This window comes from Sceloporus undulatus, chromosome 2 (genome assembly GCF_019175285.1).
Source record: "Sceloporus undulatus isolate JIND9_A2432 ecotype Alabama chromosome 2, SceUnd_v1.1, whole genome shotgun sequence".
Lineage (NCBI taxonomy): Eukaryota > Metazoa > Chordata > Lepidosauria > Squamata > Phrynosomatidae > Sceloporus > Sceloporus undulatus.
Window position 1 is genome coordinate 225,260,790 of NC_056523.1, and position 17,228 is coordinate 225,278,017.

The following is a 17,228-nucleotide window of genomic DNA, read 5'->3' on the forward strand; positions in this document are numbered from 1 at the left end:
TCATTCGGATGCTTTGATTGGGAGTTCCTGCATGGCAGAAGGGGGTTGGCCTGGATGGCCCTTGTGGGGTTTATTCCAAACCCATGATTCCAATTTTAATCGCGTTTTAATGTCAATCGCGCGATGTGCACGGGTTAATCCCTGTTTAAGGGAGAAGTGAGGAAGGCGCAGCCCGGCATCTCCCCTCCCAGGGCATGGCAAGTGGACCAGAGTCCCTGGGGAGCCCCTCCTTCCCTCCCGGGCGCGGAGTGGGGAGTGTGTGTGTGTGTCTCCCAGTCCCACCCTGGAGCCCCTTCCTTCTGCAGCACCTGCCTGCCTCCTGCCCGCATTGGCTGCCGGCGCCCATCCATCACTGGCGGGCGCTGCTGACATCATGCTGCAGTGGCTGGGCTGGGCTGGGCTGGATGGGCTGGGCACAGAAGAAGAGGAGAACTGGAGAGGAGAGGCACTGCTGTCCCATCATCCAGTGGCCAGTGGAAGGAAGCAAGCAAGCAAGCAAGCAAGCAAGGAAGAGGAAGGAAGGAAGGAAGGAAGGAAAAGAGGGATTGTGTCCCTGGGCCCCCCCAGGATGGCCTCTGGGCAGCCCCTCACCTCTCCCTCCCTCCTCTTCCTCCTCTTCCTCCTCTCTGGAGCCCTAGGCAACAAAGGTGAGCTTTGATTCCTGACTGCCCCCCTCCCCAAGCCCCTCTTCGGCTCCCATGCCCCACCTCTCCCCCAGGGCAGCCTGGCAGGGCTCTTTCACATGGTCCTCCACTTCTGCCCACCTCCCAGCAGCCCAAGATCCCCACTGATCCCCCTCTGGCAGCCTTGAGGCTTCAGGTCTGTCCTCACTCCCCTTTGATTATTTTCTTCCTACCTGCCTTATTGATTATGGAGGAACCTATGCAAGGGAGGAGGAAGGGAGCTGCAGGGAGAAAGGTGCAGAGGATGGAGGAAGGCATCAAAGAGCCCTTTGCATTCCAAGCACGGACACCCAAGACACACACACACACAGAGATCTACACACAGACACACATCTGGGTAACAAAAAACACCTAGCCAGGTTGGCCCCATAGTCAATCCATTAACACCCCAACAGTTATACTTTCATTTGGACAACCAAAATGCACAAATACATTTGCACATAAGAGACAGGTGTGCATTTTGGTTGTCCCCATAAAGGTATCCTTGTGTTGTCTGTTACACATCTGGGTGTTACACAAGGGAAGGGAGGTTGGTGGCTCTCTGGTTGGAGTCCCCAATACAAGATTAAGCTGCCCTGGGTTCTCTATAAGCAGGGAGGGTGACTGATTCATTAATTCATTGACTAACCAGGTGTTCTCGGAGAACAGGGTGGTGTTTCGACTACCAGGGTGTGTACCTGTGTGTGTATGTGTGTGCGTGCGCGTCTGATCCAAAACATTCTGGGGGGATGCATAAGACCCTTGCCACCTCTTGAAGGAGAAGGAAGGAAGGGAGTGTGAAGAGCATCTGGTTTCTATTGTCACTGTTCTCCTCCCTTAAAAATTGTGTGTGTGTTCTGTGTGTGAGAGAGGGGGAGAGGGAGAGGGAGGGGGGGAGGGAGCTATGCAGCACCATTAGGATTCAGAGAGCCTGTTGGTCTTGCAGAGAGAGGGAACAGTGATGCTTCTCTCCCTGAGAGCCAGTCCGAACCACCTGCAAACAAGGAAAGCTGGCTCTGGCTCTTAGGGCAGGAACCTGCCTGAGTCCCTCTTAAGAGGTTCCTCTCAACAGCTCTTCAAGTGGTCCATGGAAAAGGAGAAGGATCAACCCCTCCATCTTCAGATTGTTGCCCCAGCAACAGGGGCATCTTTGGCACTGCAATAACCCCCCTCCCCTTGCCATGTCTGAAAGGTTTTCGAATAGGGACCTGGGGTGGGAGTGGGGGGTGCAGGTGAGGGGTTGCTCCCGGAGGAGAAAGAAGAGATGCTGGTCTTTTTTCTGGATCTTTTGACATCAAGCCTGATCTCAACCTGGTGAGATGGCTAGCCTGACTGAGAGGACTGCCTGTGGCTTCTTGTCACATCATCTGAGCTCCCAGAACCCCTCTCTGCTATTCCATCTCAGTTTTTAAACCTCATGTTCCTTAGGTTTGTGCCGCATCCCTCTTGCTCGCCCACCCTGGGCTGATGGCAGACCGACCAATGCCCCCTGGTCCAAAACTGGACTGTTTCCGTTGAACTGTGCCCTTCAGTGCCTATTCCTGCAGTTAGACGTGTGCACGGGCAGAATCAGCTCAGACCATCTAGACTAGTGTCCTGTTTCCAACAAGGGCAAAACAGAGCCTTTCCAAAGGAGAACATGAAGGCAACGATCGCCACACACCAACCTCACCACCAGTTTTTGTCCCCTGTTGAAAGGCACACACTTGGCTATTAAATGCCAATAGCTTTTGATAAGACAGCCTTCTCCCATTCTGTCTTAACTGGATAAATTTGGCAAGGCCTTTTGGATAGCTATCAGAGCTAGTGGCCACCTCCACTTTATCTTATTGTGGTGAATCCCATAAAATTACTGGTTCTTTCTTTGTAGGGCCATCCTGTGGCTGTTCTGATATACACTTATAAATCCAGTATGACTGGTGGGTGACTAGAAAGTTCTAATTCAATAAGAGACAAGTGGATGTTTAGTTTCCATATATTCTCTCCATACTGTTCAACAAGCCTGGAATTGGTATATAGTCTACTTTTTATGTGTGTGAGATTGTCTGGAGCAGTCAGGGCCAAGAGCAGTTTAGTCACATGAATTAGGAGCTGGGTGTATTGTTGCTGCCATTTAGATGACTAACAGCACCTTATTTGAGTTGCAGGATCACACAAATGCAGTTGCACATCCTGTTCCCACATGAAGGCTCAATGATCTCCCACATGAACACAGCTGCCCTGTATGGTTTGATCGCAAGCACACTGGCATTTAGGATCAGCCCAAGATGGTTTGTGTCTCAGATAGAAAACTGAGCCTTCACTAACTCTAGCTTCCCCAAACTATCATGTACCCAAGCCTATCATGAACTTATGCAGGAACTGCAGATTTCAGTAAGGCTCAAGCCACTGGATTTACCCAAATGGGTCAAATATATCTATGTCTCACTCTGTTACTCTTAAAAGGACTCGAGATCCATTTTTTATGAAGTGATTCCTTCACCTTGTCTTTCCTTGCCTTGTGATTGTCCTTGAAGGTCCTCTTGTGGGAGACTCCATCAAACTGTCCAATCCAGTTTGTCCATATCCTTGAACAGTGGGGTTTAGAACTGAACACAGGATTCCAGGTGAAGCAGAATACTGTTAGTTCCCTCTACCTGAATGCTATAATAGTGGTGATGCAGCCTAGAACTGCATTCTCACTTTTGTCCACCACATCACACTGCTGACTTAGGCTTAGTTTGTAGTCTACTACAAGACTCCTTGATCTTTTCCACATGGGCCAGGTGTCACTCCTGTACTTGTGCATTTCATTTTCTCCTGCCTAAATGTAGCATCTTTACATTTATCCATGTTGAAATTCATTTTGTTAGTTCTGAGGTATTAGGTGCCCCTCCTAATTTCATGTTACTGCGGGTGCTCTGCCGCAAGGGCTGGGTTCCAGTGGGAGGCACTTGCTTCAAGGTGATCATCCCAGGTGCTGATACCTTCCCAGCTTTCCATCCATTCTGAAAGTCTTCGGGACGCTTCCAGGGTTGCAGACTTATGAATGGAGGAAGCCACATCTCTGTCTGTGGAGGATAAACCTAGAGAGGGTGGGGGTTGTAACTAGGCCATTGTGATCTAATCCCAGAGACCCAATTTGTCAGAGATTGGTTGGGGGGTGGGTGGCTGGGGAGGGAGTGTCAATTTATAATGATTTTTCTTCTTTTCCTTTCTCTCTCTACCCCCACCCTCATCTGTTTTCCCTGCCCTGGAGGTTGTGTGATAAAGATTAATTTGCTATTTCTGGGCCTGTGACATTTTTCAGAGCCTTCTGCTAGCTGCTGCCTCAATGTTGAGTCTGGACCTGGTCCAGCCAACAAGATTAGCACTTCAGGCAATGAGGAGGGGTCACAGGGAACATGGCACATGGCACATGCCAGGACAGCACAAGGGATGCTGCTTGGGGCTGGATGCATGGAGAGAACAGAACTGAGGACATGGCGGGGGTGGTTGGGTGGCTGGGGGGACCAAGGCCTCCTCAGCACACTTGTATTGTGGAAACCTCCCTCCCGCTTTTCCCTGTAGACTCTTCCATCCCCACATCTAGCCAAAACAAACTCCAACCCTTGTGACTCTTGCCTCCCCCTCGATTGTTTATTCTGCCATTTAAACTGTGGCTGTAAGGTCCCTGGAAGCAGGCACCTGGGTCCATCTTATGAAACTCTTTAAAGAGAGAAAGCAGGCCTATGGATGGCTCTGGTGTGGCCACGATATCCATCACAGCAATGCCTCAATTATAAATTGCCTGACTGTGGCTTTCTGCAAATTTGATCTCTACAGCTTCTTAAACCTTTTTGCCTGAATGCAGGGTTAACATCCCATTTTCCTGTTTCCAAATCTTTAGCCCTCAAAAGAACTTTCAAATTATGGGATTTATAATGTACTAAAATGTATTGGGCTTCATGATTCTTTATATATACAGTATATTACTAATTTGATGGATTTTATGTATGTACACACACACACATACACACACACACTCTTTATATTTTATAGATACTTAGAAGAGCTTTCTGGACAAAATGGGGTTTATCTGTCTTTCTGCATGTTATGAAATGAAATGTAGGGATTAATCTAATGCTATCTAGAGTCTAAGTAGAAGCATTTCAGAGTAGAAACCTTTGCCTAGCCCAAGACAGTCAAATAATGGCCGCACACTTAAGAGCATTTAACACTGTCAGAACAAAATGGAATAGTAAAGAGATTAGATATTTACATTAATTACAGCAATAATCCCACAACTAATTAGGTAGCTGGTACTGTGAAACAATATCTGAAAGCATAAGAAAAATGTAACAGATTGGAGTAGCTTCATGAAGGTACTTGGTGTGTGTGTGTGAAGAAGGATTAGAATAAGGAAAGCTTTGCTGGTTCTCTCTCTCTCTCTCTGTGTGTGTGTGTATGCACACTGCAGAATTAAAGCAGTTTGATACCACTTTAACTGCCATGACTCTATCCTACGAAATCCTAGGATCTGTACTTTGGTGAAGTATTCAGCCAGGCTTGTCAGACAGCTTTAGTGCTTCACCAAACTACAAATCCTGGCATTCTGTAGGACAGAGCCATGGCATTTAAAGTGGTATCAAACTGCTTTAATTCTGCAGTGTGAATGCACCCTCTGTCTCTGTCTCTACACAAACACCCACTCGGTGTTTGTGTATCTGTCCGGTGACTGCTTAACAAGGCAGCAAACTACAAGGTTTCTGCTACAATCAAGCTAACTTTGGATCTGATGGATCCCCAACTGTTCCATTCCATTCCGCTGGGCAGGTCCATGGTTGGCTTGTTAGCTGCAGCAGCTTTGAGCTGGGGTACCAAATCATCCACCCCACTTTCAGTCAAGGTAATTTGAAAATTATGATCTCCTGGGCCAAACCCCATTCCCCATCCCTTCTACCTTACTGGACAAAAGTCAGTTGGGTTTAAGATGTGATGGTGGTGGTGGTAAGATCTACCACTTCTGTCCTCATGAATATCCTGTCCTTCATTTTATTATATGGGCCCAAACAGACAGGCCAAAATAAAGCTGCTTCGAGTCACTTTGGAGGTATGCTGTTTAAATGATGCATGTGTCTTAAGAGGCCAGAAGCCGTGCCAAAGCCATGCTCCAGTCCTAAGAACTGGAGCACAGCTTTGGTGCAGCTTATAGCCTATTAAGATGCATGCGTCATTTAAACAGCATACCTCCAAAGTGACCCAAAAGCAGCTTTATTTTGGCCTGTCTGTTCGGGCCCATATATTTTATTTTATACCTTCTCTAGAAAGCTGGTTATTTTAGTTTATACTTTCCTAGAAATGGTTCATGGTCATGGGCCTCATACTTCTTGGTCCTGGGTAGATCTCTCTGACCTGTAAAGCCTACCATGTTGGCAGTTGCCATTCATTGGGGGTGGCAGCTTGTGTCATTTGGAGGTGCTTCTAGTTAGTTATCTGGTGGGAGACATTTTGCTCATATTTCCGTCTTTGTCTCTGGCTGCTGCAGAGCAGGCTGCCCTCCCTCTTGGCTGCCATCTGTGCATTGGGCCTCTCGGAATAGTGTGCCAACTTCATTTCTAAATCCCAGTTCAATAAAAATGAGGCATATCTTTTTGCTGTGGTGGTGTGCCTTCAAGTCTTTTCTGATTGATGGTGCTCCTAAGGCAACTAATTTGCATTTTGTTTTAAATTGGATGTGCCCCCCCCCAGTCCTAGCTTGCCTTTAGCAGGATGTAGTACCAACTAAATATACGTAAGATTGCACCCTTAGTCATTATTATTTCTGATAAGTGGATGGATTTTGTGTATGTGTGTGCGTGTGTACTTTCTTCATGTGATTTCTCTCTTCTGTATCCTGAAGAGGATGCAAAGTAGATGGAATATACGATACAGCAGTAAGGTGTAAAGAGAGACATTATGATTGTTAATGAGTACATCAATGTGGATGGCTTTAATCCTATTTACCACCTCTTTTACACTCTAAATTCTTGCAGCAAACAAGCACAAGCCCTGGATTGAGGCTGAATATCAAGGTATCGTTATGGAGAATGACAATACAGTTCTGCTGAACCCACCCCTCTTTGCTCTGGACAAGGATGCTCCACTGCGCTATGCAGGTACGTGGATGGAGGGTGGCTGGAAGAGGGAGAGGAACAGAATCATTCCAAGGTTAGATATTTCTTATGCACAACCTGAGTCTCAGCCAGGTCTAGGTCTGTATTGGAAAATGTCTGCTGGAAGCTTCAACAGTACATACGGTGTAGGCATTGTACAGTATGTGTATTTTAAAGCCATTGAATAATATGTATTATAATGTTATAAAACTAAAGTGGAATATACTTTATATGTATATTTTTATAAGTGCAAAAGGCCCTGCTTATTAGACATCTTCATGTTTTTGCATTCACTGGTAAGAAGGCATGAGCAGGCTTGTTTTCCTATTGAGAATACTGCAAGTACATTTTTGTTATGATGGTATAAGTAAGGACCAAAGTGAATCTTTAAATATATGACTTAACTCTTGCGTTGCTTCTTTGTTTTGTTTTGTTTTGTTTACTAACTATCAACAGCAGGAGAACTCAGTTTAGACAAGGAATCAGAATTTGCGGAGAAAGTCAATTTAATGCTTTGACCCTTAGTAGTCCCCACCTCGGTCTTCCCATTTGTGGCTACTTAAAGCATGAAAGGGCCGACAGAGCAGAGGTTCCCGGCACTCTGTTGTCACCTCCCCATAGCTATGGTTGGGGTGTTCCAGATTATAGAGTGTTTGCTTCAAGGGTTCAGGGGTTTGCTTTCCTCTACAGAGTCTCTGGGGGAAAGAGTTAAATGTCTGCATGCAAGTGGGCAATGGGCTAATTTTTGATATTGGCCCCATTCTGTGGAGATTATTGCACTCCCCAATACAAGGGGAAATGTACCGTGGGCTTCTGCCAGCTTCTAGATGTGGAACGCTCTGGCAGGGTTATTGTTTGAGAGATATGTTTCCATGAAGGCCCAAGGAAAGATTCTCCCATTATCATCAGGGTCCCACCTGGATTACTCTCTTGATGTAGAATTGCCAGGGTTCAGTAGTAGGACCATATCTCCCTAAATTTAGGAAGGTAATGGTGGCAGCTTCATGCAGTGAACTCACAATGTCACTTCTCTTTGTACTACCTGTGAATCACAAAAAGGCATGTTTTGAAAGTGGGTTTTGGAGAAGATATGTGCCATTCATGTGGCAAAACCCTTGACGCAGTCTGCTATGTGGAACATCTATCCGAAACTAGAAAATGATGATTTGCCAGTAAAAGTTACCTCTAACCCTTTGCTAAAGAGGACATAATGAAACCATGTTTCAAATGTAACAAGAGATGAAATGAGGGGGTCATTCAGATGCCTTTTATTTTTAAGTATGACAGTGCACATAATCTCACTCACAAAGTGTGGGTTTGTTCACACTATGGAACCACATCTATGGCATCTCTGAAAATGGGGTGCTTACATGTGCAAGGCAGTTGAATAAAGATGGAGTTATGTGGATGTGTTTGAAACGGGTTCAAGACATGCAGAGTTTCATCCTGTTTAATCCTGGGCCTATCTGCATCGGTTATTCACACTACTGATGATACAAATCTTTTTTTAAAACTGGGGGGGGGGGAGAGAAACGGTAGAGATTATCCTGGGTTAAGTGGAGTTTTTTTGGCCAAACTTAATTGGAACATGCTTTAATTGCATGCATTTGAAATACATCTGAACAAAAAGATTCAACCCAGATTCAACCCAGATTATTTTCACCATCTGAATAACCCATTCAATATGAGGAAGGAGGAATAAGAAGAAACCGTTTCTAGTTACTTTTAAAAGTTATTTTAAGGGGGCATTTCCGAGGCATTTTGAGTGGAATTTTTCAATGTTTATACAAGTCTGGAATGGAAAAGTAACAGACAAGACACTGAGCAATGAGTTACCAAAGATCTTTGCAATGTAAAAAAAATTGTAAAAACTACTTTGTTGAGCTTTGCAGATAACTTTGACATACTACCTCTCTAAACTGCTTAATGGACATAGTTCAAATGGAATTTGCAAAGTAGGTGTCTTCTGTGACTTGGTGCAGAAAACCAGGGAGCATTGAGAGGCATGGTGGAGTGGAGGTGGTCTGGTTTACATGAAAAAAGGGGTGCTTGCTTCATGTATTTCCCCCCTTTCCTCTTTCCATTTCTTTCTTCTGGGGACCCAGGTGAAATTTGTGGATTCCGGATTCATGGGGCAGGGGTGCCTTTTGAAGCAGTGATCCTGGACAAAGCAACAGGCGAGGGGTTGATCCGGGCCAAAGAGCCAGTGGACTGTGAAGCTCACAAGGAGCACACCTTCACCATCCAGGCCTATGACTGTGGTGAGGGACCAGATGGTACCAACACCAAGAAATCCCACAAGTAAGACCAACTTTTATTGGATTCAGAGTGGTGCTAATGCTACTTTCCCCTTAACTTGTCAAGGGTTTTAGAGGAATACCATTTATGACAGTCTTGGATTAAGCCCCACAGAAAAATCTTCCTTCAGGAAATGTGAAGTATTTTGTTTCAGATTTCTGTAGGATATTTAAAAGTCTGTAGAATAGTTGACTGAATGCCCCTCTAATACCACATTTCTTTGATTGTTAGTAAATTTTATTAACGTGGTCTGTGCAGCATTTGCTTATGCTCTAAAGTACTTCAAACCGTAGGATGGAATAACATGATGTCTCAGAAAGTGTGGTACAAAACTCATGTTTGTTGATGTAATGTGAGTGGTGATGGGATGCTTGAAGGAAAAAAGTGGTAGTAACAAATGGAGTAGCCTGAGCAATCCTGTACCCATTGATTCTTCTGCAAATACTTCCTGCCCCACAAGACTTCTATCTGCCCATTTGACTTACTTCTAAAGATGACTGCAAAGAATATGATGAAAAATAACCTGGGAAGGATGTTTGTCAGGGACAACTGATAGGTAGAGGGAAGGCTAATGGCTTCTTTCTTCATAGAAAATACCTCCACCCTAGTCTTACATGGGAAACAGGGTTTAGGAACTTGTATATTTCCTCATAATGTTCAGGTCTGCTCTTGTTAGTCTTTACAAAAATCCTATAAAATAGATAAGAATTATTAATTTGATGTTGGGCGGTGGGGGTTAGAATGGGAGAGCTGACTGGTAATTGCTTGTCTAAGGCCCTTGCTTTATCACACTAGCAGGCAAACAGGATTTAAACGAGATTTAAACTAGAGAAAACCAAGAAATGTCTGAAGTTTATCACACGATGTTTCCTGTTTTTTTCTAGTTTCATTTAAATCTCATTTGCCCGCTAGTGTGATAAAGCAGCCTGTGTGTATAGGCCAGAATACTCTGAAGTCAGCCCAGAGTATTCTGGCCCTGGAGCTGTGCCATGTCCCCGCATTACCTGGCACTCCCATTGCAATGCAGGGCAGTTGTTTGCATATGTGTCCCACTGTGCTGTCTGGTGCTGCCACCTCCATGCATTGTTCCCTTTGAGGGAACAAGACGCCCAGTGTCAATCATGTGGCTGGATGCCTCCTTCTGACCTCAGAGCAAGTGACTTGCTGTGGCAGCAGATACACCAGGTAGCACAGCGGGATGTGGTATAGACAACCGCCTGGCATCACAACAGGGAGCTCTGAATCTTCCTGGAAGATGCAAAGCAAAAGGTGAATTCTAAAAAATTGTTATACACTGCTCCCTCGGGTTACGAAATTAATTCGTTCCGCGGCCGCTTTCGTAACCCGAAAAGCCTTCGTATGCCGAATTGCCATAGGCGCTAATGGGGAAAAGCCGCGTTTCGTGCGAAAAAGCGCCGAAAAGCACCAAAAAAATTTTTCGTAACCCGAAAATACATTCGTAACCCGGAACAATGATTTCCAATGGGATTTTTTCGTATCCCGGAAATTTCGTAACCTGGGTATTTCGTATCCCGAGGTACCACTGTAAAGGGTATACCTCGTTTTGGTGCTGAATGGGTCAGACATAGGGTTGCCATAATTCTCTACCATGAAACTGGGGGAAATGTAGGAGAAAATGTAGGCCATTGAAGAAAAATTGTTAATGTGAACTGCCTTGGGTCCCTTCAGGGAGAAAGGTGGGATAGAAATTAAATAAATAAATGGAGGACATGACCCATTAAAACCCAAAAACATTAATAAAACTAGAAAAACCCCATTAATATAAATTCATGCTGTGCCTCATTTCCAGGGAAGGGTTGCTGTGCCGCCTGTGCCACAGGCCCAGGGAGGTCTCCCTTAGCCTTGCCGCAGGATCAGGGAGGTGGCACTGGTGGCTGAGAAGGCCCCAGCCCCAACCACCCAGCCCCAAGTGAGGCCTGGTGGACTTGCCAGGCCTCACAAGCCACCGCCACCACACCAAAGCGGTGGTGGGACATTCTTCTAAAACTGGACTGCGACATCCCCAAAGGCTGAAAAATCAGGAATGTCTTGACCAAAACCAGGATATGGCAACCCTAGGCAGACATTGCCTGAACTGTTCACACCAGGACCAAGGACTCCCCACTAAGAGGACCCGGGGGACAATGCTTCTTTGGCCCATGCTTACAGGGCCTCAGATCACATCAAATCTGTGATCTTGCCTGTCTCCAGGTCATTCTGAGCTGAGGTGAAATCTGAAGTAGGACTAAGGACACAAGGAAGTTCACTTATATGGTAGAAGCTATTCAGAGACTTCCATGGTCCTGCCTAGAGATGCTGGATGCTGAGCCTGGAATCCTCTGCATGTAAAGCAGGTGTTCAGATCCTAAGCAGTAGCCCTTCCCTTTCCTTATTGACAATGATGGTGCATGTGTGCACTATGTGTGCACTAAGCATAGTGCAAACTCTTGTGCACCGTGTCAGATGGTTTCTTGGATGCTTTAACCTTAACCCCATGAAACCTCTGCTGACGTTGACAGGCTTGTTTCCTCTGTGCCTTGATTAATTATGGGATCTTGGAAAGTATGACTCTTGTATTTCCACGCTTAACTGTAGTTTTGTGTTCTTTGAGATTCTGCTTGTTAGAGGCAACATGAATCAGCCAGGATTTAAATTTGTGGTAAGCGCTACCTCAGTTCAGTCCTGGATTCTTTAATTGCCAATGCCCATCTATGAAGCAAGAAAGAATACTCCTGAGCAAGTGTAGAGGACAATCCTCTGATCACTGAGTAACTACTGCCGACTCTTACACCTTTGAAAAGAAGGGCATAGAGAGAATTCAGTTTTCCAGGGAAGTTAGAGGCTCAGCATCTCTCTTCAGAAATGAGTTCATGGACTCAGCTCTTCATTGACTCTTTTTTGCTCAGGGCCACTGTTCATGTGCGGGTGAATGATGTCAACGAGTTTGCTCCAGTCTTTGTGGATAAGCTTTACCATGTGGCAGTGACAGAAGGGAAGCTCTATGATCGCATCCTGCGTGTGGAAGCCATTGATGGTGACTGCTCCCCTCAGTATAGCCAGATCTGCTACTATGAGATCCTGACTCCAAACGTCCCTTTCCTCATTGACAATGACGGTGAGGACATGAACTGGTCCCTGGATGCTAAGTGGCCACATAAACTGGGGAAATATTGTTGTGAATCATACAGGTTTAGGAACGAGACAGTTGCTGTGATATTGAAGGCAAACTAGACAATATGGCAGAATTCAAAGATATAGCCATGTTAGTCTAGAAAATCAGTATGCAAAGGGATCTTGCAGCACCTTTGAGACTAACTGAAAGACAGAAGTTGGTAGCGTGAGCTTTCCTAGACTTGAGTCTACTTCCTCAGATGCTTCTTGTGCCTCGCAGGAAGTAGGCTGAGGTCTACAAAATCTCATACTACCAATTTTTCTCTTTCAGTTAGTCTCAAAGCTGCTCAAAGATTCCTTTCTATACTAGACAACATGGTGTTTTGTTTTTGTTTTTAACTAAAAAGCAGGTGTTAGAGGACCAGAAGAGTGGCAATGGGATTAGGGGATGTTTAACCTGCTATGAGAGTCAGCATGGTATAGTGGTTTAAGAGCTGGACTATGACTCTGGAGAGCAAGGTTCAATTCCCAGGTCAGCCATAAAACCCACTGAGTGACCTTGTGCAAGTCACACTCTCTCAGGCTCAGAGGAAGGCAATGACAAGTCTCCTCTAAACAAACCCTGCCAAAAAAAATCTCATTATAGGTCCACCTTAGGGTTGCCATAAGTCAGAAATGACTTGAAGGCATACCACACACACATAACCGCCTATATTCCTGCTACTGTCCACTCAGTAGTGCCACTGTCCAGCTGCCAGCTCATGGGAGAATACTGGGGCCATGCTCATGCAGACAGGAATGGGCATGTGGTGAGAGGGAAACATGTAACCCAGATATAAGTTTTCAGGGAGACAGCCATGTCACTGTTTCACCATTAAAAGGAAAAGTGGTCTGTGAGTGTGGTGGTGGTGGTGGTGGGAACAGAAGGAAGGCTTTACAGCACCTTTGAGATTAACTGATATATTTAAGCATAAGCTTTGTGGACTCTGTTACATCATATACTAAAATATATCTGTTAGCCTCAAAAGTACTCAAATCCACCTTTTCCCTTCTCTAGTTATAAGTACTATATCTAGTCTTTTTGTACCCTTATGCTGTTCTGATGTTTCCTGCAGTAAACATAGAAAATGAGAAGGGCAGATTTGAATTCCCAAATGTATCATGGGCAGAGTTTAGCAGCAATGTGACTTCTGCCATATAAAGTTCAGAATGGCTCAAAGCTTGGAGATGGTGAACTCTGTTACTAGGGGGATTACTGAAATTATTAGGAGTGTGCGCCCATTATGTGCCTTCCCTTCTCCCTTCCTTTCTCATCCCCGCCATACTCACATTCATACCAAATTTCCTTCCTTTTTTCATACCATGAGTATACATATTTCTTTTCCTAAAATTTCCTTTTTGATTTCCTTCTTTCCCTTTCTCCACTTTTTCATGTTGCCTCCCATTGTATACCTTTAATGCTGCATTCCCCCCCCCTTTTTTTTTGTTCAAGTTTGCATTTCATGGTTGGCTTTCATGTTTTTCAACCTTTTAACTCATTCTTACTCTTTTGGCCAGGGAATATTGAAAATACTGAGAAACTTCAGTACAGCAGTGAACGCCTTTATAAGTTTACTGTGACAGCCTATGACTGTGGCAAGAAACGGGCCTCTGATGATGCTGAGGTGGAGATCCAGGTGAAGCCCACCTGTAAACCCAGTTGGCAAGGTAGGAGGACCTTTCCTTGGAAACATTTCCTTCCCCGTCATCCCTTTTCTTCCCCAAACTGGTCTCTGAACCCTTTGATGTTTAGTTTTTAGTGTTCTCCCTTCCTTACCTTATCAGTTGTCCTTTCACCCTAAATTACCTGGTCTGATACTTATAGCAAGTAGCAATAGCAAGTACATTTCTGTGCCACTTATCAGTGCCCTGAAGTACTCCCTAAGCAGTTGACAATGTGTGTAACCTAATTGGCCCTAACAAGCTGGGTACTCATTTAGGAAGTTTATTGTTAAAAGCTAAAATCTGTCACAATATAAAATAGATCCAAACAGTAAATACAAAAACAGTTTAAAAAAAAAAGCACAAAACCCACAAATAAAACAACATGGTAAAATTAGTAAGAGAAACCCATCAACAAAAAACAATAATACATCAAAATGATAAAATATTAAAAACATAAAACTAGAATGGTTCTAGCCATCATTCCGATCAAGAAAACTGATTCTAAACCAAATGTTGCTACCATAGAAGTAACAAATATATTGTTGTCAGCCAAAAGGACACAAATCTGCTGAACTCATTTTAGTAACCTTGGAAGGATGCTTGGCTGAGTTGACCCCAAGCCCCTGGCTGGTATTGAACTCGCAACCTTATGGTTTGTGTACATGTACATACTTGCACCTTACATAAAAACGGGGTGGTAGAATACAGATTTTGTAGTAGTGTGCTCCTGAATCTGAGAGAAGGAGGAATGCCTTTGAAGATGGAACGCATCATAATTTTTTGGGGGGGTAATTTAAGATAGTATTTTTTTACATAAATGTGTTACCTGAGATTAGTTGAAAACACCTTTTTAATAAAGTGAAAGGAGTTAGTTATGTGATTAACTGAACGAGTTAATCAGCTAAATGTCTCAAACCTAATAACATAAATTCAGATTGTAAAGTCCTCCTTGAATCAGGGACCTGATTTTCTCGCTTAATTCACTCTGTAATTACCATGTATATTGGTAGCAGTGCAGAAATAATAATCGCTGCAATGGTGGCAATGATGACAAAAATAACATTTTGCTGTAAATCTTTGCTTTACTTTTTACTTTTGTATTTGTTTAATCACACAATTTCATCTTTGTTTTCATCTGGAGTGCAATTTACAGATGGTTGCTGGCAGGAAAAACAATTGAAAATTCAGGGTGAGGCAGGTTGTTTTGAATATACCCAAGTCTACATTGCATAATACCCATGCATTTTTTTTAGATCGTTTGCTGGAGTTGTTTTTATTACTGATACTAACTAGAGAGGTCTTTCTGTACACCTGAGGCCCCCAGCACAATCAAGGCTCTCCCCAGCTTGACAGATGTCATTCAGTGCCCCCATGAGACATCATTAGCTTTGGCCCTAGGTTTGACATCTACTCTGTAGCATTGCAACTTCCCCTCCTCCTCCCCTTTCCCTATTTATTTGTATCCTGCATTCCCCCCCTCCCAAAAAATGGGACTTAAAAGTGGCTTATAATTTCAAGGAACAATACAATTATAACATTAAAAAGTGAATATTAAAATAGAATTGCAGTGGTCCCTCCACATTTGCTGGGGTTAAGGGTGAAGGACCCCCATGAATATGGAAAAAATGCAAATAAAAAACCCCACTATTTTTTTTTTACCTAAGAGAACACATCTCTAGGAATATCCAGGTTCTCCAGTGCCACTTGTGTTCCCACCAACCATAGTTGTGATCATGGTGGGACTAAGAGCAGGGCCTCTCTTGATGATCTCAGGGGAGATCATGACATGGAGACGGCATAAGGATGGGATTACTCCCCTGTCCTTATCCCATCTTTAACTGTGATTGCAGAAAAGGCTTTCAGATCACAGCGCTATTGTCCGTCATTGAAGTGGCATTGTATTAACACAGGCATGCACGACATATGGCTCTGGGCCAAAATGATTTTGGGTGGCCCGCAGGGATATGGAAGGACTTCAAGGCACATCCACGGGTCAGCCTCCTCCTGAGGAGTGGGCCATACAGAGGAGGAGGAGGAAGGGGCAAATGCTCACACAGCAAGGCTTTCTCCTGAGGAGAAGGCCAGGCGGTGGAAGAAGAGGAGGACAGGCAAACACTCACCCTACAAAGCTCCTCCACTGCCTGCTTTCTCCCAAGGAGAAGGTCAGGTGGTGGAGGAGGAGATGGAGAACGGGCAAAAGCTTGCCCTGCAAGACTCCTCCGCTGCCTGTCTTTCTCCCAAGGAGAAGGCCATGTGACAGAGGAAGAGGATGGGCAAATGATTGCCATGCAAGGCTCCTCCACTGCCCTGCTTTGTTTGGAGGAGGATGGGCAAACACTCGCCCTGTAAGGCTCCTCTGCTGTTTGGCTTTCTCCTGAGGAGAAGTCCAGGCAGAGGAGGAGAAGGACAAGAAAGGCTCTCCTGCTGCTCAGCTTTCTCCCAAGGAGAGGGCCAGGCAGAGTAGGAGGAAGTAATTAATGTTATTAATAAATATTAATTATTTATAATTAATTAATATTTAATATAAATCTATCTGCGGCCTGAAGATGTTTAACCTATTTTAATTTTGGCCGCTACCTAATGCCAAGTTGTGCAGGGCTGCATTAACACAAATTCCCATTAATGCAAAATGCCAGGCAATGCCGCTTCAATGACGGGATCTGCGTGACATCATTTGAAAGTCTTTTGCGTGGTTGCAGTCAATCGCACTTTCTGGATGACATAATGTCCGGATAAGTGCAACGTTGTATGAAAATCTTCTTGCAGTTGCGCTATGAGAACGGGAAAAGGACGGGACAAGGATGTTTTGTCCCCCATCTGATAATCTCCAGGATCCAGGCAAGCTCATGTAGAGAGACACGGTCTGCCAAATAACCTGGACATAAGACACATAGACCTAATCATAAGGATTTACATGATGACTAACAAGTATAACATACCCAACAAAACTTTAAAAACATGAAATCATAAAACAATCAGCAACAAGAACATAATGAATTATACCACCAGCAGCTAATTGTGCCAAAAGTACAGTCACCCCTCCATATCCACTGATATTTTTTATCCATGGATTCAAGCATCCACGGTTTGAAAATATTTTAAATATATATAAATTCCAAAAAGAAAACCTTGATTTTGCCATTTTATATAAGGGACACCATTTCACTATCCCATTCTATTTATTGAGACTTGAGCATACATGGATTTTGTTATCTACTGGGGGTCCTGGAACCAAACCCCAGCAGATACCAAGGGCCTGCTGTAGTGGAAAGCAGTTATTTTTACAATTCAGCAAAATGTTAGCCTAGCAAATGGACAGAGAGGCATTCCAGGCCCAAGG

At 44.3% G+C, this 17,228-nt stretch overlaps 1 protein-coding gene across 1 annotated transcript in view; it reads left to right on the forward strand.

Moving 5' to 3' along the window:
- The first annotated feature begins 392 nt into the window (after window positions 1-392).
- Window positions 393-17,228, forward strand: part of CLSTN3 (calsyntenin 3) — a 36,700-nt gene continuing 19,864 nt past the window's right edge. Inside the window, exons 1-5 of the mRNA XM_042448837.1 lie at window positions 393-647; window positions 6,656-6,778; window positions 8,881-9,076; window positions 11,980-12,188; window positions 13,742-13,891. Of these exons, the coding sequence (XP_042304771.1) occupies window positions 569-647; window positions 6,656-6,778; window positions 8,881-9,076; window positions 11,980-12,188; window positions 13,742-13,891 (757 nt within the window). The 5' untranslated portion in view covers window positions 393-568. The remainder of the gene's footprint in view (window positions 648-6,655; window positions 6,779-8,880; window positions 9,077-11,979; window positions 12,189-13,741; window positions 13,892-17,228) is intronic.